The sequence below is a fragment of the Odocoileus virginianus genome, chromosome 7 (genome assembly GCF_023699985.2).
Source record: "Odocoileus virginianus isolate 20LAN1187 ecotype Illinois chromosome 7, Ovbor_1.2, whole genome shotgun sequence".
NCBI lineage: Eukaryota > Metazoa > Chordata > Mammalia > Artiodactyla > Cervidae > Odocoileus > Odocoileus virginianus.
This window is the reverse complement of record NC_069680.1, coordinates 2,186,385-2,211,433: the sequence shown is the minus strand read 5'-3', so window position 1 is coordinate 2,211,433 and position 25,049 is coordinate 2,186,385. Positions and strand designations below refer to the sequence as shown.

Sequence of the window (25,049 nt, the reverse complement as noted above, 5' to 3'; positions counted from 1 at the left end):
TCAGACAAACCAAAGTTTATTCAGAAAAGCGTATCGGTCATCACCACTAAACTACTGAATGAGGCACTTCAGTCCCCTCTCCCTACCCTTCCTCACCCACCCTCTCTTTTGGCCTTCGCAGAACACTGGAGAAATCCTCTCCTGGGCCTGTAAGTGGTCCCAGACTTCTGGGCTGGGGGCAGCCCACAGCAAACTCAGATTGGATAGAGTCCTGGAGTCCAAAGAGGGAGGCCAAGGAGGCTGCGTCCAGAACTCAAAGTTCCAGGCCAACTTCAGATGGCCTTACCCACAGCCCGGGTCCTGGAAGGGAGCAGAAGATGGTGTGGGGCTGTCTTCAGGTCCTTCCCACATCTGGAGAAGCAGTGGGAGGCCAAGCAGGAAGGCACAGCTAGCAGAGCCAGTGAGCTCTGGAATGTTTCAGGCACGTGTGGCTGGAAAAGGTACCAAGAAGGCCAGGGAGACGTCTGCTCCCGAGTAAGGTCACCTGATCACAGACAGAGCACCATGGGCTTGGGGCTAAGAAGAGGTCCTCAGTGGGCCGGATCTGAGCTGCAGATGCAGCTTCTGTGATGATCTAAAACAGAGAAATGGAGCACATGCTGGAGCTTAAAACCCACTGTTTAGGGTTCAGGGGTGTGTGGCTCAGTTCTAGGTGTCTGGAAGCTTGTGCCCAAGTCATAGACACAAGCAGAAGGGGGATTTCTCTATGTCAAGGCAAAAGGAACCTTCACCATCTTGGCTCTTCCACTGAATACATCATACCCAGGAAAGGGAGCTGCTAAGCAGACTGTTCCCTCTTCCCTCCTCCCTCCATGGCCAGTGAAGACACTGAAACCTTCTGCTGGCCCAGGGAAGTGGGCCTAGGAGACATCAGCATGACCAGCTCTGGGAGTCTCCATGGCCTCAGCAGCATGGAAACTCGCAACAGAAGAGACAAAGTCACTGGGCTTCCAGACACCCCCAGCACTCCAGCAGAGTCCACCCTCAGGCCCTGGATGGCACCAGCGGTGGGAGCTAAGGAAATGGGGGGTCGGGGGTGGGGGGCGGTGGTACACTGCCTGGAGCGTGGCAGCAGGACTCCAGCCTAACTGAGATGCTGAAGGGCTCAGGATTTCCTAGAGGACAGAAAACAACAGCAACAACAATAGCAGGAACAACCACAATTGTTATGGGTATAGAGTTTTCGTTTTGCAAGATGAAAAAGTTCTAGAGATGGATGGTGCTGATGGTCATACAACAATGTGGAAGTATTTAACGCCATTGAACTGTACACTTCAAAGATGGTTTCAACGATCAATCTTAACCACAATGTTAGAAATATTTTACCACAGTTACAAAAACTTTTTTTCTCAAGATAACCATGGGGAATTCCCTGGCAGTCCATGGCTAGGACTCAGCACTTTCACTGCCAAGGGCACAGCACAGGTTCGACCTTTGTTCAGGGAACAAAGACCCTGCAAGCCATGTGGCTTGGTCAAAATTTTTAAAAATAAGTAAATCAAAAATCAAGATAACCATGTTAACAGTATCTAATATGTATTGACACCCTATTGTAATATAATACAGCTTGGTTCTGAAAAGGTCAGGCTGCCAGGGTTCAAATCTGAGCTTCACCACTCACCAGCTGGGAGACTCTAGGTAAGTTACTTAACCTCTCTGAGATTCACATTCCTCATACAGAATATGGAAATAAGAATAGAACGCAGCTCAAGAGGGTTATTGAGAGAATGAAATGAATACACTGAATCCTTTGGGTAGTGCCAGGCACACAGTAGGGCTGGATAGATGCAAAGTGGTGACTCTGTAAAACTTACAAAAGCACTCCACATCCCCACTTAGATCTTCATCACTATGACGGAGAAAACTAAAACATCTCCACCTAAGCTTTACAAACATGCTCACAAAAACATATTCTGACCTCCTCTATCCTAGTTTCTAATCCAGAGAGGGTCAAAACTTTTCCCAAAGAGCTGACTTCTGAGGATTTAGCAAAAAAGTTGAATTGTTACAACTCTGGACATTGTGGTTATTACTGACACCCCTTCAACTTGCTCTCTGACTAAAAACCCTTTGGCTTTTAGAAAAGGAAGTGTCTCCGAGCTTTTTTATTCAAAGGTCTATGATCTCCCCAGAAAGCCAAGAAGCATCTTACCTTACAGCTGGCCAGCTGCTCATCCCAGATCGAGTGCTCTCCGTTTGGTGTGACCCACTGCTGTCAGTTGCTCATGGTCAATGTCAGCATCTCTCATGGGTGATATTTCTTTTGACTGGGAAACCGGGAAACCATCCGGATAATCTTGGCGTCATTTCCCCAAAAAAACGTAAAGTGAAAGTGAAAGTCACTCAGTAGTGTCCAACTCTGTGACCCCACGGACTATGGAATTCCTCAGGCCAGAATACTGGAGTGGGCAGCGTTTCCCTTCGTAAAGGAATGTTCCAATCCACCGTCCCCCAGGCTACCATTGGCCTGGCAGGGGTGACTGACTATCATCTTTTACACGGGGAGTAGTGGGTTCTCTCTGCTGTAGAAATTCCCTGGGGAAGAGAGGGAGTGCCACACCTCTTCAAACGGACCGCAGCCAATGGGCTGGGCCCCCTGCTGGTAAGTGAGAGTCAGGACTACTTGGAACCTAAGATGGGAAAAACTGATCCCAGTCCAGAGGCACTTAACACTGTAAATTACATTACTCAGGGGCCTCTTCAGTGCGGGACTTCTCAGAGCCTTTGATATGCTAACGAGCATTGTGAATCTTCCCAAAAAAGGGAGAAAGCACCTTTGACAAACCCCGTTGGCCTTGAAACCATCCATTAACTAGCTCCAGAACTGGGATTCCTGGGAACATCCAAGGCTTTAAAGTAAACACTGCTAGACGACGCTGACTTGGGGTGGGAAGATGGGGTTCTAATCTTTTCTGGCTGTTCCCAAGGGCACGATCTTAGTTTCCGTCTGCAAAAAAGGGTGGGGCTCGCCTAACATTCCTTGACGGTGACGTGGTACCCCTAACGCAAAAAGATAACAGGGAGGTGGGGACGGAACAGAAGCCGGTGAGAGTAAGGCTGAGAAGGTGAGGCCAGGGAAGCTAGTGGGCGGTAGGGCCTGACATCCTTGAACCCCGACGACAAAGGCGGAACTGGCAGAGAAGGACAAAACCCACAGGCACTTCCTATCCATCTTCACCGTTGCAGATGGGCCCCACCCCAAGACTCCACCAAGGGATGGCCCCAAAGGGCTGCGCAGGATACCCGCGCAATCCCAGACTAAAACCACACCCGTCGCTCAAGTTGAGACCAGAGGAGGCCGGTCCCCGGCTCCGCCCGCGGCGGCGTGCCTGCCTTTTTCAGCACTTGGGGCTGTAAGGAGGGCGAGGACAAGGGGGCGCTCTGCCCAAAGCGGGGCGGGAGGGAGGGGGCAGCGGCGCCGCCAGTATACAGATTCCACTTCGGGAGCCTCGCCCGGATCTACGCGGCGCCTGTCCACGTCTTGCTCTCGGCCAGGAAGGCGAAGAGGAACCGCGAGGCTTCGCCTCAGGGCGGCCCGTCTGCAAGTGTGCGTCCGCCTCCTCGGATGTAGCCCATGGGGTCCCAGGAGACCGCGCAGCTGTCCCGGCTCTGGGCCGCGGCGATGCCTTGGGGGCGGGAACTGCGATCGGGGCTCCGGAGTACGGGAGGCGGCGGGAACGCGGGGCGAAGGGAGGGTGCCGGGGCGCCCGGGAGCGGGGCGGCGGCAGCTGGAAGGACGGGTGCCCAGCCCCGCGGCGGGGCGGCCTCACGCCACCTCCCGCTCGCCTTGGCAGTGGCGGCAGCCTCCGTAGAGCGCCGAGAGCAGGTAGAGGCCGAGGCAGAGGCCGCCGCAGACCGCTGCCGCCAGGAAGGCGTGGTAGGCGCAGGACATCTGGTAATCCTTGAGGTTGCAGTAGCTGTGGCTCTGCGTCTGCCCGATCATGATGCCCATCGCTGCGCCGTAGAGCGCGGCCGCCAGCAGGTCGTGCGCCACGTTGACCGCCAGCCAGCGCGAGCCCAGCACCGGCACCAGCTCCTGCTTGCCCAGCAGCGTGAGGAAGTAGAGGGCCAGGGTCAGCAGCCAGAAGAGCACGGACACGAAGAGCGCGAAGTGCACGGGGCCCTGGTACCGGCTGGTGGCGATGGTGATCCAGAAGGCGGCGCCCGCCAGCAGCTGCAGCAGCCGCAGCACGCCCAGCGGGCCGCGCAGAAAGGCCCGCTGCAGGCTCACCGCGCCGCGGGCCGCGCGCGCCTGGGGCGGTGGCTGGCGCGGGGGCGGCGGGAGCATGGCCCCCGGGCGCGGCGGCGGCGGCGGCGGCGGCGGGGCCCCGAGCAGCGGAATGGCGACGTCTGGCTCGCGGGGATGGCCCGGCGGACGTGCCCCTGAGCCCTCTGCGGCCTCCTCGCTCCTCTCCGAGTCCTCCTCTCTTCCTCTCCCCTTCTCCCCACCCTTCCTCCCCGCAGCCCTCTCTTTCTCCCTTTCTCTCTCTCTCTCTCCACCCCTCCTGCCCGCCCTCTCTCTTCCCCCAACTTCGTCTCCACCCCCTTGCGCTCCTCCCGGCTTCCTGCCTTCTCTCTTTTTGGGCCTCGCCCACCAGTCGCCAAACTCCCAACTCTGATTCCTTTCTCCTCGGGGCAGGGCGGAGCGCACCCGCAGCCCCAGCAGGACGCAAGTCTTCTTTTCCGTCCGATTGGGAAAAGTTTATACCACATCTGCCCGCCCTGCCTGTCTGCCTCCCTGGCTCCGGTCCAGCCTCAGAGCAGAGAGCTGTCTTCTGGAACTGGAGCGTCCCCCCCGCTCCCGCCCCCAACCTTAGGCTGGGCCCTTTTCTTTCTCCTCTCTCCTGTCCTGCAGCCCGCTGGGGCCTCCCGGCCCTTCCTTGGCGAGGGAGCAGAGCAGTGCTGGGCTTAAGCTGCCGCCTGTTCTCACCTGGACATCCTGAGTATCGTGCCCTGCCAGTGCCCACCTCAAACTTATTCTTTCTAAAGCTGGGCTCGGACTTGGACTCAGCCATCCGAGTCCTGTCATTGAAAGGGACCATCACCCACTCCAGGCCCCCACTTTGCTTCCCACTCCACAAAGCAAAGTCCAGTTAGTCCAGTCTCTTCCAGCCTCTTTGCCATCAATCGTATTAAAAGTAGACTTCCCAGCACGACCAAGACACAAACCCAGCTCTGAGAGATAGCAAAGCCCAACAGTACATTACATTACCGCTATTACGGTGCTTTGCAGGAATTCTCACTTACGGAGTCTCATTTGACATCCCCCGGGATACATACAAGGGTTTCCCAGGTGGCGCTGGTAGTAAAGAACCCACCTGCCAATGCAGGAGACATAAAAGCGTGGGTTCCATCCCTAGGTCGGGAAGATCCTCTGGAAGAGGGCATGGCAACCCACTCCAGTATGCTTGCCTGGAGAATCCCATGAACAGAGGAGCCTGGTGGGTTACAGTCCTTAGGGACACAGAGTCAAACACGACTGAAGCAACTTAGCACTCATGCACATAAGATATATACAATTATTTTTCTCATCTTGTTGAGGAGAAAAAGGAAGCCTAGAGGGGTTAAGACTATGAAGCTGGTAATTACTGCTGGTCTTTCTTCCCTCCTTGTCTGAACTAACCTTCATGTACTGTGGCGTCTTTCTAAAATACAGACCTGGTTGTGTATATACACTGCTTCCCGCTGACCACAGGATATAGGGTTCTATCTCTGCTATGGGCATGTTTCACAATCTGGCCCCAACGGACTCCCAGTTTCCCGGTTTCCCTCTCCCTTTTCTTACCCATGCTCACATTCAGTATGCCAACCCCACCAAACTTCTTAAAGTTCCCGAATAGGCTCAGAATGCCCTTCAATCCCAGGCTTCCCTGGTAGCTCAGCTGGTAAAGAATCCACATGCAATGCAGGAGACCCCAGTTTAATTCCTGGGCCAGGGAGATCCCCTGGAGAAGGGACAAGCGACCCACTCCAGTATTCTTGGGCTTCCCTGGTGGCTCAGGCGGTAAAGAATCCACCTGCAATGCAGAAGACCTGGGTTGGGAAGATCCCCTGGAGGAGGGCATGGCAACCCACTCTAGTATTCTTGCCTGGAGAATCCCCATGGTCAGAGGAGCCTGGTGGGCTGCAGTCCATGAAGTTGCAAAGAGTGGGACATGGCTGAGTGACTAAGCAGCAGCAGTAGCCCCTCAACCCTAGACCCCATTTGGCTGGCAAACTCCTACTTAACCTTCAATGCCCAGTTTAAATGTTCCTCTTTTGGTTTGTTGGCTCTTCCAGGCACCCCCTTGGAGGGTCCCTCTGCATAGTTTAAGTCAGCTACATCTTACCCATCTTTGCCTGTGCCTGGCACATAGGAGATTCAGTAAATCCATGGAGTGGATGACTGGGTGGCTGCAAACACAGAAGTGGAAGTAAGAAGACACCTGTTGTCCTGGGAAGTGTGCATGGATAAGACCTCCAGCTTATCCTACCCTGCAGAGCTTGTCCCTCATCTCAGTCATGGGATGAGATTGCTGGTCCCTGGCTCCCCTTGAGGGAGAAAAACTACATGGTTTTCAGGGAGCTAATGTCTCCCACTGCCAACTCAGCCCCACCTACAGGTACCTGAGAAAACTCCGAATGTATATTTTAAATTAAAAAATGTTGGTGTGTACTACTCACATTTTTGTAAGACAGCATGGCATAGACCCTCAGGATGCAAGCCTGAGAGGCAGACTGCCTGGCTACTTCTCATTGCCTGGCCACTCCCTAGTGCTGGAACATGGTGTGTGTGTATATGTGTGTGATTTAACCTCTTTGTGCCTCAGTTTCCTCATCTGTGAAATCCTTTTATTCAGCAGATGGGTATTAGCACTTAGTAATGCTCAGCACTATTTGAGGGGTTAGGGATACATAATATATATGTGATTGTTATGACTTGAATGCTTACTATACACTAAGCATTATTGTGAGCACTTCATATTTATTGTGCTCCCTAATCCTTATACCAACTCTTTAAATAACTGGTATTGGGACTTCCCTGGTGGTCCAGGGGCTAAAACTGCTAGCACCCAATGCAGGGGGCCCAGGTTCAATTCCCGGTCAGAGAATTAAATCCTTCACATCACAACTAAGAGTTAGCATGTCTCAATCACAGCTCCTACCTGCTGCAACAAAGGTCGAAGATCCCACGTGCCGCATCTAAGACCCAATGCAGCCAAATAAACATATTTTATAAAATAACTGGTATTAACTCTGATTCACTGATGGGGCAACCAAAGCTTAGAGAGAGAAGGAAGAGGACCATAGTCACAGAACTAATGGGTGACAGTTTAAACAGCAGCCCAGGTGCAGCTGACCCCATGTCCACATTCAGTATGCTTTTATATAGTTTCTCATATTTAATTCTCAGCTACTCTCACAGGGACCCAGAAAGGTTACAGGACTTGCCCAGAGAAACACAGCTACTACATGTCAGTGTGGGGACTCAAACCTAGGTCTTCTAGTCCCAATTTCGGGTCTTTTCCCTCAACATCCCTAAGCAACCCTTGGAGAGACAGACATCCTTCAGTGTCTCAGGGTGCTAGTCTTGAGTGGGGCTGGGACTAGATGCGCAGCTGAAAGCTGAATCTTTGTGCTGGACCGATGACAGAGAATTACGCCACACAAACTATCTCTGTAAGTGGGGGACCTAAGCCAACAAACATTTAGAGGCAGACAAGAGAATCCCTTCCCTCTAAAAAAGGCATCTGGAGAGTTGGGGGTGGGGCGCCACCTGGTGGACAGAAACTTTGGGCTTCACAAGGCAAATTCTACTCCTTACAAGGAAACACCCTTGACAGCTTTGAGGAGGTTATTTTTAGCCTCTGGAATGATGAAAATATTCCAAAAGGCAGTCCATCAGACTTTGCAGAAGCATAACCATGGGCCAAGATCTAGATACCTCCAACTCAACAAATACGGTCTAAGCACCCAATGGATGCAGACAAGCTGGGTGTGGAATACAGGAGGGAAGAGGACCAAGGCTTGCCCTCCAAGTGTTTGCACTCTGTTGTAGGAGAGGGACAGTTGTGGACACAAAAAAGAGGCATAGACAAGAATTATAAGGAAAATACAAAAGGGAAAGTGTTGGTGATGGGAGGGCTGGAGAAAGATTCAAAAACAGTGTCATTTGAGGATGGATGGGATTTTGACAAACAGGTGGAGGGTAGGTGTCTTGGCAAGGCAGTTCCCCATCAGGCAGGTCCTGAGCCTCCCTGAGTGTTATCACCAGGCGTGTGTGCCGAGAATGCAAGGCCGTGAGCGCTGTTTCCCCCCCCCCCGCCATTTCTCAGTGCTGTGTTTGCAGCCAGGAACTTCGAGGGATGAAGGAACATCCTCTCCCAGACACAGAGCAGACTTGCTTATTGCTTATGATAAAAGTGGTGAGGTAGGAGGGGACTGTGGTGGGTTTTCCAAGCTCAGTGCTCCTCAGCTATGACACAAACCTGTTGCGTGTGTAACGTCCACGTGGGTCCCTCCGTGGTGCCCCTGTGAAACTTGAAAACCAGAGAAAGATGTGTAACAACAGGGCTAATGTTGCTTGCTGTGCCAACAGTGGTCAATCCTTTGTCTCTGACCCAGGAATGCTGTGTCTTCTGCCAGAAACAACAGCAGATTAGCTTATTAGCTTATAAATTGGGTAAATAAATCCTGACAGGTGTCCCAGGCAGAAGGAGCACTGTGAGCCAAAGACTAGATTGTTTAGGGAACAAGTAGTGACACTTGATAGTTGCTCTGAGCCCCAATGCAATGAGGTGACCTGTAACAAGAAGGACCACATAGCCCACCCTGACATCCTGGGACCAACTCTTACTGCTCACAGTCAGATTCTGTTTTGTCTTCAGCCTCTGGGCTACTGCAAACATACCGCATATATAGACTCAACTTATACCTATTGTGTCCCAAGCCCTAAGCTGGCACTTGACCCAAATCAGCTAACAGCAGAGGCAAAAAGCATAGTAAGAAAGTAACTGGGTGCAGAGACATAGAGAATCCTGCCTTAAATCTAGTTAAATAACTAGATAAACATTTCCTGAACACATACTGTGTACTGGCATTATGCTACAAGAGCATGCCTGAGCTGGAAGAGACCTTAAAGAATATTTGCTCCAGGCTTCTCATTTTTTGGAGGGGGCAATTGAGACTCAGAGAGAGTGAGTGACTTGCCTTAGGTCACACAACTGGTTGATGATATGAGTACTAAATTTAGAACTTGGGTCTCCTGATTCACAATCCAGCCTGTCATGCCATTGGGATGGTACCTAAACAGGAAGTCCCCTACAGCTGCAGGACAGGGGGCTCTACTGAAGCTCTGTGAACCAGGCCAGAACCCACATTCTCACCTGTGTGTCTCTAGGCTTGTTCTCCACATGGCTCCCACCAGCCTGTGGAAACAAGGGCTATGGGGGTGATGGGTGGGGGGGTCTCCTTTGAATGGAGCTAGGTGGGATTCTGGAGGTTCTTGAACTTGTCAATCTAGCTTTCAAGGAGTGCCTAGGCCTTTGCAGGAGATATAAGGCATCTTTGAGCAGAAGCAAGGGGCCACGGACTAGGCCTGGGCCAGCAGTGAAGGCGTTTGACTCTGGCAACGCTCAACCGTCCTCCCCAGGGGAGGCTGGCCATGACCACACCTGGAACCAGATGTACCCCCTGAGGCCTGTCTTTGTATGAAGCCGCCCAGGACACTGGCTCAAAAGGCTGCTTCCCCAGGGCTAAGTTACTGTGGGCTGCCAAGGTGGGTGGCCCTGAGACCATACCCTTGAGGGGCTGCCCCTCCTGCTGGGATCTGTGATGCAATGTGCAGATCCCAGGGAACCCTGTTTCTGGGGGAAAGGAGAAGCCTCACCTGTGAGGGTAGACCCCTGAGCCAGGATGGCCCAAGTCAATCCCACCACTGCCCTTTAGTCTTGGATAAAATTGGAAGTGGCCCAACAAGAATCAACAGCTGCAGAGCGCTGTCTGACGGCCACACACCACTTGTCTCAATACTTCCACCAACAACCCTATGAGACAGAGGCTGTTAATCCACTTCTGTTTGAAAATGAGGATATGGGATATCCAGGGAAGTTGTGTGACTTATCGAATATCATGCAGCTTTGAAAGAACCAGCATCAGGGGAAATCTCCATGATTCACCATAACCTTAAGAGGCCCCAGTGGTAATGGGAGGTTGGAGATCCCAACAGTAGTGGAGGAAAGACCAGATTTGCTTTTTTTTTTTCCTTCTGTGTGGTTTGAGTGGGTCATGGCTTATAAAGAGTCTTTTGTAAGACTGGGGAAAGTTCACAGTGAAGGTAGATTCAGGGACTTTAAGACAGCTGTAGCATTTCTAATGGTCTGGAAATCTAAATTTGGTTCCTAGTTTAGTCAGTCTGTCATTTTCCTCAGTTGTCAAGTGGAGATAACCTTGACCTGTCTCTCAAGGTTGTGGGAGATGCAAGAGACGTGGGTTTAGGAAGATTCCCTGGAGGAGAGAATGGCAACCCACTCCAGTATTCTTGCCTGGAGAATCTCCAAGGACAGAGAAGGCTGGCAGACTACAGTCCATGGGGTTGCAGGGAGTCAAACATGACTGAGGCAACTTAGCACACACAAGGGAATGGCAGAAATTATATTGTGACTTCTTCAGTTCAGTTCAGTCAGTTCAGTTCGTGTCCGACTCTGCGACCCCATGGACTGCAGCATGCCATGCATCCCTGTCCATCACCAACTCCTGGAGTTTACTCAAACTCATGCCCATTGAGTTGGTGTTGCCATCTAACCATCTCATCCTCTGCCCCTTCGCCTCCTGCCTTCAATCTTTCCCAGCATCAGGGTCTTCTAATTTATGTCAAATCTCTCATAGCTTAGTCAGTAAAGAATCTGCCTGCAATGCAGGAGACCCAGGTTCGATTCCTGGGTCATGAGATCCCCTAAAGAAGGAAATGGCAACCCACTCCACTATTCTTGCCTGGGAAATCCCATGGACAGAGGAGCCTGGTGGGCTACAGTCCACGGGTCTGCACGACTGAGATACTAAACCACCAAACCACCACCAATTTATGTCAACAAAAACAAGGCAATTTCTTCCTTGCTCACCAAAACTGAGGTAGCCCTGAGCCATCAGGAAAGAAGGAAGACTTCCAACCCTCAGCTATCTGGTCAACCTCTGCATTCAGTACTTCCAGATGAAGTCCTGACATTGTGGAGTACAGACAAGCCACTCTCACTGGACTCTGAATTCCTGTGTATCTATCATGTTTTATTATTTGCTGTACTGTTTTGTTTCTGTGATGTTTTGACATTTGGGACCTTGCAAACCTAGGGAGGGATTGCCCACCTCACCCACACCACCCAGAGTTAGCTAATTTCTAGAGATAGCAGGCATCTTGTCTGTGAGTACATCTTTAATATGCAAACCAACCCATCTTGGTAGAACCTGCTGGAAATCTGCCATCTGTGGTACTGGGGGAAGTTCTTCACAAGGATCTGCTGCACCTCAAAACATACTACAGAGCCTCTCAACTCGGGGCCAAGGGAAGCTGCTAGCCACTGTGCACTGCTGGCTGCCATGTGCTGTGGGATACAAGTGCTGAAGAAGCCGCCCACGCTGCAGGAGCCCCTGAGCAGGACCTGGCCCTGAAGAGTCCACATGTGCTCCACCTGCGCGGAACTAGAGCAGCCTCAGCCTGAAGGAGCCTGTTGTGAAGAGCGCTCCAGAACCAAGCAGAGAAGCCCTTCCTTCCAGTGTCTTGTCGGCTTCCCCTACCGGCAAAGCTGAGCACTGCAGCAGCTGGAAAAGGAGAAATATCTAATAGACTCACTTAGCACAGAGGTAACTGGTGCAATACATAGGCAGTTCCGTATGTATTCAGGGACTCAACTTCCATATGCAACCTTCTGTCTACATCTGGACTTCCATATAATGATAAAACAGTCCATATGTCCACCTAATGCATTACAGCTATCTTTCTCACAAGTGAGCAATTCTCATCTCTTTCCAAAACCAGGAGATACAGTCTCAACTAAATACTTCTCAGATTTTGTAGTAGTTCGGAAAATATAGTGTTAGATAAAAACTAAATTCTAACATTAACTTCCAACAACTTACTTATAAAATGAAAACAAAAAGAGGAAGAAGAAATGTCAGTATACATAAAGATACAATGTATACAAGAGGGAAAATATGTAAAACTACTACAGTCCTTGTTTTTGTAATTGGCCTCATGGCTTTTTCAGAAAGCATTAGTGATTTCCCAACTGCATTGCTCCTTCTACATTTATTAGCTGGCATCCTACTATAAGAAAGAACTTTCTCTTCTCCTTTGTTTACTTAATAGTTATATTACTATAAACATATATTCTTATTTTGCTCATTGGGTTATAATCTGTTACTTTCCTATTTTATTTTGATGTTCCACATTTGGCTAATGGGAGCCCTTACAATCTGACTCCTAATCCTTTTGACACATCCCGATCATTCTGTGAGTACTTCCTTATTTTCTTGCACAAGATGTTCTAGCGTCATCTTGAAGTTTCTCAGTCCCAGAGGTAGAATTAATCATTTATCCAAGGAACCCTTTGTGGAGAGTGGTATTGAGAAATCAATAACTGGTGCTAAGTGTGCTTGTTCCTCTTTGAGTGTCATTGCTTCTAGGCCCTTTCAGCAAACAGACGGGAAATGTGCATGTTTGTGTATGTTCATGGTTATATATGTGTACACATATACACATGTACACATATAAACACATTTATAGCTATATTTATTCTGTATCTACTTATCTATATTTTAATTTATTATTATTTCTCTATGTGGCTGTTCTGGGTCTTAATTGTGGCACATAGGATCTTTGATCTTTAGTTGTGGCATGCGGGATCTAGTTCCCTGATCAGGGATTGAACCTGGGCCTCCTACATGTGAGTGTGAAGTCTCAGCCACTGAACCACTAGGGAAGTCCTGGATGACATGAGTTTGAGCAAGCTCTGGATGCTGGTGATGGACAGGGAGGCCTGATGTGCTGCAGTCCATGGAGTCACAAAGAGTCAGACATGACTGAGCGACTGAACTGAACTGATGGACTGAATTGTGTCCAAAATTCATATGCTGAAGCTCTAACCTGTGACTGTGTTTAGAGTAATGAATTCATTAAGGTTAAATGGGAGCATCCATAAGAATGGAGTCTGATCTGATAAGATTAGTGTCCTTATAAGAAGAAACATCAGAGAGCCATCTTTCTCTTTCTCACCACCATGTGAGGACACAGTGAGTGAGCACCATCTGCAAGTCAGGAAGAGAGCTCTCACCAGAAACTGAGTCAGCCGAACCTTGATCCTGGACTTCTCAGCCTCCAGAATTGTGAGAAAATAAACTTCTGTTGTTAAGTCACCCAGAGACTGTGGGATTTTGTTTTGGCCTCCCAAGCAGACTAATACAATACTGACCTTGAATGTTAAATTAACATGAGTGGTGTATTTTTAAAAAAGATGTTTCTATAATGCACCATTTGCCTGTAGGACTTTGTTATTTTCAGCCTGTTCAGATTGTTAGTTCAGAAAAGAAAGTTGTAGTAAGTTGCTTCATGTAATGCCCTAAGCAGAAGGGCATTTTTTTTAAAAGTTTAAAATGACCAGATCATTTATCAAGAAAAATGGAGTTGACTCAAGAGTCACACTGTTGCTTGTCAGCTGAGTGTGGAAATTCTCTCTGCTCGCTCCAGAACAGAACATTCAGCAACAACAAACCCATGGGAATAAGCCTCAACCCCACTTGGGGACCATTTGTGACTGTGCACCTGCTGGAACAACTCTGGCAGGATAGAAGAGGGTAGATGTTGAATGCTGCTTTAGTTATCTGTAGCAAGGTTTAGATTAAGCACTGTGCCTATAGCACTCACCTCATCCTCACAGCAATGCTCAGAGGTGGGTATTAATATAATGATTCCCATTTTATAGATAAGAAAATAGAGAAGCAGAAAGGTTAAGTTATTTGCCTAAGGTTAAGCAGCTAGAATCCCTTTCCTAGACTCTATTCCCCTAAAAATGAGTACCTTGCTGAGCCATATTGGAGCTCAGGTCAAAAGGAAAAATGTGCATCCCTAGATACAATTATCAAAACATCTTTCCATATTTTGAACCAAATGAAAAAAGTAGATTAAAGCTCTATGATAAAAAAAAACACAAGCATATATAAATCTCTGTGTTGCCAATCTATTCCGACACTATTGTCAACACTCATAAATCCAACTGGCAGGGGACACAGTGGTGACCTGCCTGGGAACTGTGGGCTGATTGGAAATGAGTGTTCTCGATGGAAAATGAGGCAGGGTAATAAAACAAACAACATGTCTTTAGGTTGTGCTGTGCTAAGTAGCTTCAGTCATGTCCAACTCTGTGACTGCATGGACTATGGCCCCCCAGGCTTCTCTGTCCATGGCATTCTCCAAGCAAAAGTACTGGTGTGGGTTGCCATCAAATGTCGATATTTTATTCATCATAGAGATTTTGCATTAATTTTTAAAGATATCACATTAAAATATTTATCTCAGTTATGGCGTATCTTGGTGCCCCTCAAATATTTCTCCCAGGGAGATTCTACCCAATTAAGATTGTCTCACCTTAATCTGATCCCTGATAAAACCAGGTGTTGGTCTGAATTACCCAGGACTCCATTCCCCAGAGTAGTAGCCCTTCTTCCCTTCTTTAAACAGAGCCCTGTTGGGGAGTGGATACCAGAGGCATTCTGTGGATCCCAGATGTCCCACTCTTGCATGCCCACACGATTATGGAATGCCTCATCTTCTCAGCAGAAATACTGAATCATAAAGTTGCAATAATGGAAACTGTTCCATTGTATGGTAAGCACACAATGGTCACATGCCTGCAAAGATGTTTGGAGACACCAGATATTCTCCACCCAGCCTTAGTCACATCTGACCCAGAAACCACAAGCTTCTAATTCCTATCCTGGTACGCTCATCAGAGCTCGTGATATCAGAGTTCCTAGGCTCTCCAAGCACTAATATGCCAAGAGTTTGGCCTTCCTATTGCTGAGAATGGCGTAGAAGGAGCTCCTGGTTCAGAAGCCCAGCCTCTTGGTTTAAATGTCTGCACAGTACCCTCCTCAACCAAGCAGTTGACTGAAAGGTTTTCCAATACTTTCTATTGAAGATGAACATTGCTGATTTCTTTGTTCTTTTCAATATTTCCACAGGGCTTCAAGAACAACAAAGAGAACCACTGTTAAAACCCTTTAAACTACAACAAAGCAATTGCCAGTGTTTTTGTGCAGGACACAGACAGGAACTGGAGACCATGGGATGAGGAAGAACAGCTCCCAAATATACCCTCCACCTAGCCAAAGGGGACCCACAGTCCCATGTGCTGGCTCTTATTCTTCCCCCCTTGCAACTCACAGAAGAGAACTCAGATGACTACAAAGGTCAGCTCTGAAGTGAAAAAGAAGTCAGGGAGACCCAGCTGCCTACTCCCAGTCTCCCTTTGTGACCATTTTTGAACCAGTGCACAAATAACTTGTCTTCCAGTGAAGCAAACAAGTACTGATCAAGGGCCTACTGGACACCCTACATCCACTCCTGCCCTTCCCACCCAAGTTCCAAGCTGTAGTCAAAGTGAATTTCTATAAACACAAATTTGTCATGAGGATGAAATGAGTTAATATTTGTAAAGTCTGACTGGCATTACTGGCACATTGTAAGTGCTATAAAGTGTCTATTAAATAAACACATACAGTGCTATTCCCCACCTCTCTCTCTCTTTTGCTGACCTTACTCCAGGCCTCAATTCAAGACTTCCTCAATCAAGTTACCTCCTGGCCTTAGCCTTATCATGTGCCCTCCTCTTTTCCCAGATCCACGCCTCTTCATCTGTTCAATCTCAACGCCTCCTTCACAGAAAAATATTATTCTGCCTTCTAGGACCTCCCCAAGGGAGCTTAGGTTCCTTCATAATGTTTATCACAACTGTAATTCACAATTAAATGCTTTCAGTTTTTTAATATTTTGCTAAGCTGTAAATTCCCCGATTTCAAGATTAGAACCCACGACATTCCGGCTTTGAAACCAAAGGTCTGACTACCGCACTGACTGCCCCTTCCTCTCCCTCAAAGCTGGAGCCAGAAGACAAGTGGAGTAGAGTTCAAGGAGCTGCAAGTCTGTTTGCAGAGGGCCACACGCAGCAGCAAGGAACGCGGCGCCGCGCGCACAGGCCTCGGGTCTAGAGCAGGGGGGCATCCGTCACGTGTACCCGGCAGGGCCAGCGGTCGCCGCACCCCAGGGCAGGAATGCGGCCCCGCCCCCACTCCGGAGCCAGCAAAACCGCGCTCTCCTGGAGGACTGACGTCAATGACGGGGGCACCTCCGGGCGCCGCGCGAGGGTGGCCGTGGGCGGAGGGAAAGGGCTGGGAGGGCACGCCCCTTGCTGCTGCTCCGCCGCTAATTGGACCTGAGGCCCTTTCGCACTTTGATTTCGAGGTCAGTGGAGAGAAGGGGGCGGAGCCGGGACACGCCCCTCGCCTCTTTACGGCCGCCGATTGGCTCACTGTGTCTCCGCGTTCGATTTTGGAAGGCTCGCCGGGAGCTCTCACCTAGGCTCGGCTGAGGATTGGCTGTTCCGGGGCTGGGGAGCGCTTTCTCCGGGGAGACGCGGCTGCGACCGAGGTGGCCCGCCTCGGGAGGCCAGGTACGTAGGTCGGCAGCCAACCTTCTGCTGCTGTGGAGGCGGGTGGGAGGACTGTCAGAGCAGAGGTGTCGCTGAGACCCGAACTCCCAGGTCCAGTTAGGGCCCGTCATGCGAAGCGGCCACGTCTAAGACTCAGGGGCAGACCCGTTCTGGTGGTGTCGTCGTGTGACCTCGGCCAGGATACCCCCTCCCAAGGTCTTGTCCTGTTGATGAACGCCGTCTGGTCCTTGTGAGCACCATCGCGGCAGGAAGCCCAGAGCTGCGCCCGCCCTTTAAAAAGCGTCGAAAGGGGTTGGAGTGGGCGCATCTTAACTGACCCCATCCCGATTTGAGGTCTATCGACTCTGCGCTCCTGCGTAGTGAGTAATCGCTCTAACTTCCCAAGGGACCATGGAGTGCTGAGGGCACAGTCGCACAGTCTTGGGAGACCTGCCTTTTGATCCCTGCATCTTCCAAAACCTGCAGAAGCAGATAGCAGGTTTCAAAGCCTCCTGGGTCCTTCCTCCCGGTGAAGACTTCCTCAGCCATCTGGCAGGAACAAAAATAGCAGTGGTTGAGAGTGTGGGCGCTGGGATCAGACTAGGGTTCCTATCCTAGTCTCATCACCTACCCATCTGTGTGACTTTGGGAAGTTACCAAACCTTTCTGGGCTCAGCTTTCTCATCTGTAAAATGGGTGTAACAACGATAGTTGCCTCCTCATAGGGGTGTTGTGAGGATTAAAGATATTACTTCTCAGGAAGTGCTGTTCTGCACTTGACAGGGAACAAGCTTGACAGGGAGCCTCTACTGCAGGTATGATTTAAAAGTCCACAGATGAACCTATCTCCCTTTACTCTCTTCTCCCAAGAGAGAAGGCCCTTTCTGAGGGAGTTTCATGACAGTAGTGAGAATGGAAACGGCAGTGATTCTTTAGCCCCTGGTGGCTGAATAGCCTGTCTCCCTCCCATCAGCTTCCCTGGTGGCTCAGTGGTAAAAGAATCTGCCTGCCAATGCGGGAGACACAGGTTCCATCCCTGGGTCAGGGATATCCCCTGGAGAAGGAAATAGCAACCCACTCCACTATTCTTGCCTGGGAAATCCCATGGACAGAGAAGCCTGCCGGGCTACAGTCCATGGGGTCACAAAGAGTTGGACACGACTTAGCGATGAAACAACAGCAATAACAACTGTCTTCCATCATTCATTCATGATGTAATGTGCTGGGATAGATCCTTGGCATACTATAAAAGTATTAATCTCCCTCTCCCCTAAGGGTTATTTATCCTCACCATTTGGATAATGAGCAAATTGAGGCAGGGGAAAACCAAGGCCTGCCAATGTACCCAGTTATCAATGGCAGAGCCAGAATTCAGGGTTCTTGGACCCTAGGAAAGAGTTATTCCTAGATCTAGCAGTCTATTTCCAGCTCATCTCTGAGAATTAACCTGGGGAAAGGGCCCATTTCCTTTCTCTACCTTCTGGGACACAGAATTGTAGACCAACCCATGTCTAGTTCTCTACTTGCTGAGCTCGGCCCTGTGGGAGGCAGGACCCACATAGTCATTTGGACTGAGCCTTCTGCTTGAAGGAGCCACTGATTTTGGCTGCTGTCCAGTGGGCAGGGAAACAGGCCAAGGCTACAAGTGTTGATATGGGGCTTGGGCCAGAGCCTCCAGGTTTTTTTTTCTTTTTCTAAGAGGCCCTTGGCCTCCGGTTACAGATTATCATCATCACCAGTTCTATCTGAAGGGGGTGAGCTGAGCGAGTGAGGGCACAGTTGCCGCCCAGGTCATACGAGTGTGTTGTGCCTGTCATATTTCCCTGCACCTCCCCGAGACCACAGTGTGAAAAGCTGTCTGAACTGAGCTTCATACATTACAAAGAGCACTCAGTTGGACACCATATTTGTATACTGCAAAATTCAGTGCATGGTGAGTCACTTTTTAAATATATTTCTTTGTTGGAGCTCAGCAGTTCCTTTATTGCCTGTTTCAAAACAAGTTGAACTTCAATTTCAACATTTGATATTTACTTTGGGAGTTCATTTTTAAGCTAGTTTGGATCAAATTGAAGGATTTCGCAATTAGTCTTTACTCATTAGCTCACAGATCCATGCCTATCTTTTATGTCAGCTCTAAAATGAAAGATCCATTTATAATCTTTTAATAGCCCCATGGTTTCATTTCCCAGTTTAAACAAGTGCCATTGTTCAAGTACACACTGACTTCCCTGGATTCAGGGCTTGTCCAGGAAATCAGTGGGAAAGTAACACATTGAATGAGACAGGAAATTTTTTCCTGATAGTAAATTTTCTCTTGAATCTTCTGATTCAGCTTTCTCAAAGTTTACCATCTAATCCTACTTGAAGTCCACTGGTTTTTATTCCCAGCCTCACTCTGCTGTTTGAATTTCAGGGTGGGAGGCCAAGCCAGGAGTGAAGGACCTCAAAACCTGGAGTTGCCAAGGCCTCCCCGAGGTTCACGAGGATGTGGTTGAGGCTTGGGGGCTCAGACTCGCCCACATGGTTCCTTGTTGGTTTGTTTGTAACTCTGTAACTGACTGCTGGAGGCAGGGCCTTGCAGCCCTGGCAGAGGTAGGTGGCTGGACCATCTGGAAAGTCAGGCTCTGAGCCATTTCCTCCCTGAGACAGCTGCTGCTATTTGATCCTATGGCCTGTCTCTCTGAAGGGTGGGTGAGACTGCCTGAGTCTCAGAGCAGGACTATCAGCCTAGGAGCCTGCTCTGGGCTTGGCCATAGCCAGCCTAGGTCACTAGAATGCTTTCGAGCAGTGAGGTCTCTTTCTTCTACCAGACCCCCTAACCCCACAGCAGCACAACAGTGTCTGGCCTCCAAGGAAGACTACGGAGGGCAGAAAAGGGGAGTTCCCTGGCACCTAACTATACAGACCTGTCCACACATGTTGCTTCTGGGCCCTGGCAGACAAGCTAACTCATCTCCACTTCCGTGTGGACCTAGCCTTGCCATGGAGTCATTTACTCTCAACACCAGCACACGCCCCGGAGACTATACGAATAAACCCTTCCTTTCAGCTGTAAGGAAGACAGGCCCAGAGAGGCCATGTGAAGTGCCTGAGGTCTCAGCCAGTGAGTGGCAGCACTCGGGCCTAAAGCTAGTCCTCTGACTCAGAAGCCAGAGCTCTGCGCAATTCCAGGTTTCTTCTGTGGAGGCTGGGGCTCTTCCCCTTCAGAGTGCCATGGGTTCATGGCTTCAAGGCTGGGGCAGCCTGTCACCCTGTAAACAGCTTTGGCGCTACTGAAGATTAAAACAAATTCCACGCCCCTACTCTTGCATGGGGTGTGGGACATTCATCCTTCTTCCCTTTCTACTGGCGAGTTTCCCCCTACATAAATTAGAAAAGAATAGTGAAAAAGTCTTCACAGAAATAATGGGAAGAAATGTGCTTTGAGCTGCAAGGCTGTGAGGTCAAATTGGTGATTCAAAAGCTCGGGCCATGGTCACTTAGGCTAGGCCTCACCTGAGCCTAGGGCTTAGGGTTATGTATTTCAGTTCCTCTTTAGTCCCCTGTGAATGGCAATGAGGTTAACAGTGCTGATTCCTAACAATGGTTTTGAGGATGAAATTATATCATGCACGTTGCTGATTCAGAATAAACACCCCCGGCGTGCGTGCTTAGTCGCTTCAGTCATGTCCGACACTTTGCCACCCTTTGGACTTGTAACCCACCAGGCTCCTCTGTCCACAGGATTCTCCAAGCAAGATTACTGGCATGGGTTTCCATGCCCTCCTCCAGGGGATCTCCCTGACCCAAGGATCGAACCTGTATCTCTTATGTCTCCTGCACTGGCAGGTGGTTTCTTTACCACTAGTGCCACCTGGAAAGACAAACACCCCATGGTAGTTAGCTTTTATTTCTCTTTATCAGCCTGAAAGTGTGACTTGGTGACTGCTGTTTTCTGGTCACAGTATATCATCCAGCTCTGGAGGTTTAATTACCACACATATTAGGTCTTAACTGGTTTCCCATAATTGTGCCTACAGAGAGGCAGATTTTTAAATTCCAGATAAAAAGCACAATTTTTTTGAAATTAATTTATCTGAAAGTCTTCTGCAGGTTTATTTTAGCTACTAAATCTTTTCAAAAGAGAGAGCAGTTTATGATAGAAACTGGGACAGGGTGAGTGTAGAAATTATTGCAAAGAGGGTGGCTACTGAGGACAGGAGGAGGGAAGGCCAGGGCAAGGGGGTGTGAGGAACAGTCATATCTGAGGAGTCTGAATGGGAGGGAGAGATGGCTCAAATTCTCAAGAGCATCAAAGGCAGGTGAGAGTAAAGGTTACATCTGCAGGTGGATAAGTTGAGGATAGGAAGCTGGTAATGCTCTTCTTTATATGATTCTGATATTTTGTAATTTTTACAGTTGAGTATGTATATTTTTTATTTAAATTTATTTCAAATTTGATTTCTCCTTTTTAAGCTGGCTGCTGGTTGACAGATATCTCTGTAATTAACTGTGTAGTGGGGTCTGACTTAGCAACCAAGCCTTCCTCGTTAGGCTCAGGACTGTGCAGGGAGAAGGGAGCACAGGCAAGGCCTTCAGCTGGCTCAGGCCAGACTGCTCAGAGGAAAAGAAGGGTCCACATTACACCCCTGACCTAAGTGAAAAAGTCCAGAAGGCCAAGAAGAGGGGCATTTGCATTTATTTAGCTCTCACTGGAGACCTGATACACACTAGACCCATTTAATCCTTATAATAATCCTGAGAAGTGGTTATTAGCCCCATTTTCTAGTTGAGCAAACAGGCCCAGAGAGATTGAGTAACTTTCCTAAGGTCACAGCCAGGAAGAGCTTGGGTGTGTGAGTTGTTCAGTCGTGTCCAACTCTTTGCAACCCATGGACTGTAGCCTGCCAGGCTCCTCTGTCCATGGAATTCTCCAGGCAAGAATACTGGAGTGGGTTGCCATTACCTTCTCCAGGGGATCTTCCCGACCCAAGGGTTGAACCCTGGTCTCCCGCACTGTGGGCAGATTCTTTACCATCTGAGCTAACTGGGAAGCCCAGCACAGCTAGGACTCAAAGCCAGTTCTATATAATGCCAAGGCTTTGCTCTTCCTGGTCTCCAGTCTATTTTCCAATCCCATAGCCATTTCAGGCTGTAGTGAAGACAAAGATAAGGTGGGTAAGCCTCTTATCCCTCTACCATTCAATGAAAACTACATAGAACTCAGATAATTCCATTTTCATTTCTTGCATATGGGGTGGGGTGTGGCACTGACCCAAGCCTAACTTTTACTGAACTTATCATAGATTTCAGCCTCTGTGCTGAGAGAATATTTCAATCCTGTAGCCCCTTCTTCTGCCCCACCTTTCTCTCTGTGGTTCTTCGGACTGTGGTTAGATCTGATTGGTCTATTTCATGCTGTTTAACTAAATTATATGGACTTGTTTAACTAAATTATACGTGGGGGGGGGGGGGTTCATTCCGCCCCCCACCCAGGAGCTTGAAAATAGAAGACAGGATGCTATTCTCAGTGTTACAGATGGAAAAGCAGACTGGTGGGACATCTTGCATGGTCTTAATGCTTTCTGTGTCTTCACTCGGTCCTCACAGCAACTCTAAGAAGTAGGTACTTGTATGGCTGATTAAGTTTACATGGGAGGCAGTGGACGCAAGGAAGGTCACCTAGCCAGTCAGTGGTAGAGGCGGCCAGAAGCAGGATTCCTGCCTGTGAAGCCCAAGGCCACAGCCCCTCTCTTGCCTCTGTGCCACACAGCTGGGGTCTCAGCATCAGAATATTCTTCTTCAGTTTCCTCACCTGTGACATGAGGAGGTTAAAAAGTATCTACCTCCTAGGATAGTTGTGCTCGTCCATGATTCAACGATGTTATGTGAGCACAGCTGTTACGGGGGTACCTGCGACCTGAGTGCTTAAGACATTTCAGCTGCTGCTGCTACGAGTGTTATCACTCGGGCCTGGGGTCTGTGTGGACTCTGGAGCCAGAGAGACTTGGCCTCTGCTTCTGGCTCTGCACTTACACATGACTTTGTGCCCATGAGAAAGTCATTTAACATCTGAGGTGGAGATACACAATACTCATCTTCTGTGACCCATAAGTTAATACATAGGTCAGGCACGTAAACACTGTAAAGTCTGACTATCGTTATTATTTCCCCAAGGTGTCCTGGGAAATCAGTGATTTTAAGTCAAGACTTACTCCATTTCAGCTACCGGAGAACAGAAACACCAGAAGCCCTTGTGTTAGTCAAGACCCCCAGGCTTGGGAAGGGCCCACTGAGCTGCTGACGTCCCTCCCTGCTCCTTCCTCAACACCCAGGATGGGTACCCCTGCCTCTGTGGTCAGCGAGCCACCCCCCTGGCGAGCCCCACCGGAGGCCCGGGGCCGCAAGCAGGCCGTGGCCAACATCTTCCAGGATGCCGAGCTGCTGCAGATCCAGGGCCTGTTTCAGCGCAGTGGGGACCAGCTGGCTGAGGAACGGGCACAGATCGTCTGGGAGTATGCAGGGGACCATCGTGTGGCCGAGGCCTTAAAGAGGCTGCGCAGGAAGAGGCCCCCTCGGCAGAAGCCCCTGGGCTCCTCGGTACACCACTGCAGCCGGCTCAGGTAGGCCATGGAGCATGACAGGCCCGCTCCTCCATTTCCTGGCTGGTGTGGCCTGGAGCTGCTCACCTGGCCTCCCCGTGAAGTACCTGCCATTGGGGTTGTTGCCAGGCCTACACAGTGCCTACCATGGGGTTGGCACTTAGAGACTGTTACTGCTGGAGTCACCTAGGACCCTGTGAACTCCCGTGGGAAGGGGTACCTGGGTCCACCCGGTGCCACATTTCACAGTGATTCTGAACCAGGAGCGAGGGAGGGACTGTGGTTTGGAAGGGGGAAAAAAAAATCCTGTTTACCTGCTGTTGAACAGGTAACATTCAAAAGTAAGCTGGGTGATAACCTGAGCTATGGGACTGCTGAAAACATAGCATAGAAGGGTACCATAGATGCATCAAAGGTTAAAAACTGCGGAGAAACTTCATCTGAAATTTACCCCAGTCAGTCCTTCACCTCTTTGCTTAGGTCGCTGCCCACTCAGGAACAGCAAGCCCCCAAGAGACCAAGATGAACCACATAGGTGGCCTAAGCAGTCACTCTGTGTTACGCTCTGGGCCCACAGTCAGAACATTAGAGCTGAACAGGCCTTCAGAGGTCATCAGGGCCAGGGCAGCAGATCAGCTTTGTTGCTCCTATGAATTTCAGTTGATCAGTAATCCCTGCTGGAGTCATCTTAAGAAGGCTACTTGCCCTCTGGTCTTGTATCAGGACAGGATGAGGAGGGTGGAGAAACACAGTTTTCTAGATCAACCCCTGATCTAGTCCAACTCCCCTTACATAAAAGCAGTCTGAAAGCTTTGCCTTGTCATGCAACTCTCTGGGGGCAGAGATGAGACCACAGCCCTGGTCTCATTTGGCTCTGAACAGTGTGCTTTAATAGTTCATCATGAAAAAAAAAAAAAAAGTTCATCATGACCAAAATCTCTTCAGTCCCTGTTCTCTTTCCCATTGATGTTGGCTTAACGTGACTGTTCCCTGCAGAATTGCAGAGCCCTGTGCTCCACCAGCCGAACCACAGAGCAGCGCCACGGAGACGGCTTCCAGTGAGCAGTATGTGAACTCTAGGAGGACCAGTGCCCGGATCCGCCGGAACTGGAGGAAGCCAGGACCCACAAGCTACCTCCATCAGATCAGACACTGAGCCGGGGAAGGGGCTGGGGCCGGCTGTATCTTCCCCAGGATTCACAGAGACTTTTGCCAAAGGGCTGGGGAAGGCAAAGAAGAAAGAGACAGCCTCACAACAGCCTCACTGCTGCTACTGGCCTGCTTGGAGCAGAACAGGCCCGGAGGCTTCCACTGAGCTATTATAGGGGACCCATTCCTCACCAGACTGAGGAAAACAGTGCCTCAGCCCTTCTCAGTTTAACACTATGCCTGGGCTGCAGAATAGTTCCCTGGGAGTCAAGTGACAGGCACTCTGACGCAGCATCCCACTACTCCTGCTACAACTGTGGCCCACGGTCCAGCAGCTCGTCCCACACCCCTGCCCCTTCAGGCCAGCACAGGAAAAACGTAGTTCAAGTGGCAAAATAAAACCATGTGCATCGAGAGTTATGTGAGTCTGTCACGCAAGGGGAAGATCTGGAAATGGACACTCTGGAGCCGGGGGTGAGGCTTGGGTTCACTGCAGGGAGGGGACAGTTCCCAGGAAGGAGAAAATAGGGCTGGCCTCCTGGTCCAAGGAGAGGAGAAGGGTCTTTGGCCCCTCACCAGCTTCTATTACAATCAGAGCTGCGTAGTGGGCAGCAGGCCCTGGGTGGAATGAGTGCAGTCA

The 25,049-nt window shown here is 49.7% G+C and overlaps 2 protein-coding genes across 6 annotated transcripts; one reads left to right on the top strand and one right to left on the bottom strand.

The window, feature by feature from the left end:
• On the bottom strand, positions 1–4,472 carry MARVELD1 (MARVEL domain containing 1). Of its 2 annotated transcripts, XM_070469979.1 has the most exons (3): positions 3,103–4,472; positions 2,153–2,296; positions 1–574 (listed from the first exon to the last, which is right to left on the bottom strand). In XM_070469979.1, exon 1 carries the CDS (start codon positions 4,286–4,288, stop codon positions 3,767–3,769), a length of 522 nt encoding a protein of 173 aa, XP_070326080.1. In that variant the 5' UTR covers positions 4,289–4,472; the 3' UTR covers positions 1–574; positions 2,153–2,296; positions 3,103–3,766. The 2 variants fall into 2 exon arrangements, with proteins under 2 accessions (XP_070326080.1, XP_070326079.1); XM_070469978.1 differs by having other exon boundaries at positions 2,153–4,472.
• A 12,081-nt stretch (positions 4,473–16,553) lies between these two features.
• On the top strand, positions 16,554–24,825 carry AVPI1 (arginine vasopressin induced 1). Of its 4 annotated transcripts, none has more exons than XM_020883505.2 (3): positions 16,554–16,697; positions 22,884–23,281; positions 24,257–24,825. In XM_020883505.2, exons 2-3 carry the CDS (start codon positions 22,995–22,997, stop codon positions 24,414–24,416), a joined length of 447 nt encoding a protein of 148 aa, XP_020739164.1. In that variant the 5' UTR covers positions 16,554–16,697; positions 22,884–22,994; the 3' UTR covers positions 24,417–24,825. The 4 variants fall into 4 exon arrangements, with proteins under 4 accessions (XP_020739164.1, XP_020739161.1, XP_070326078.1 ...); XM_020883502.2 differs by having other exon boundaries at positions 22,836–23,281; XM_070469977.1 differs by lacking the exon at positions 16,554–16,697 and adding an exon at positions 16,899–17,056.
• The last annotated feature ends 224 nt before the right edge of the window (positions 24,826–25,049 follow it).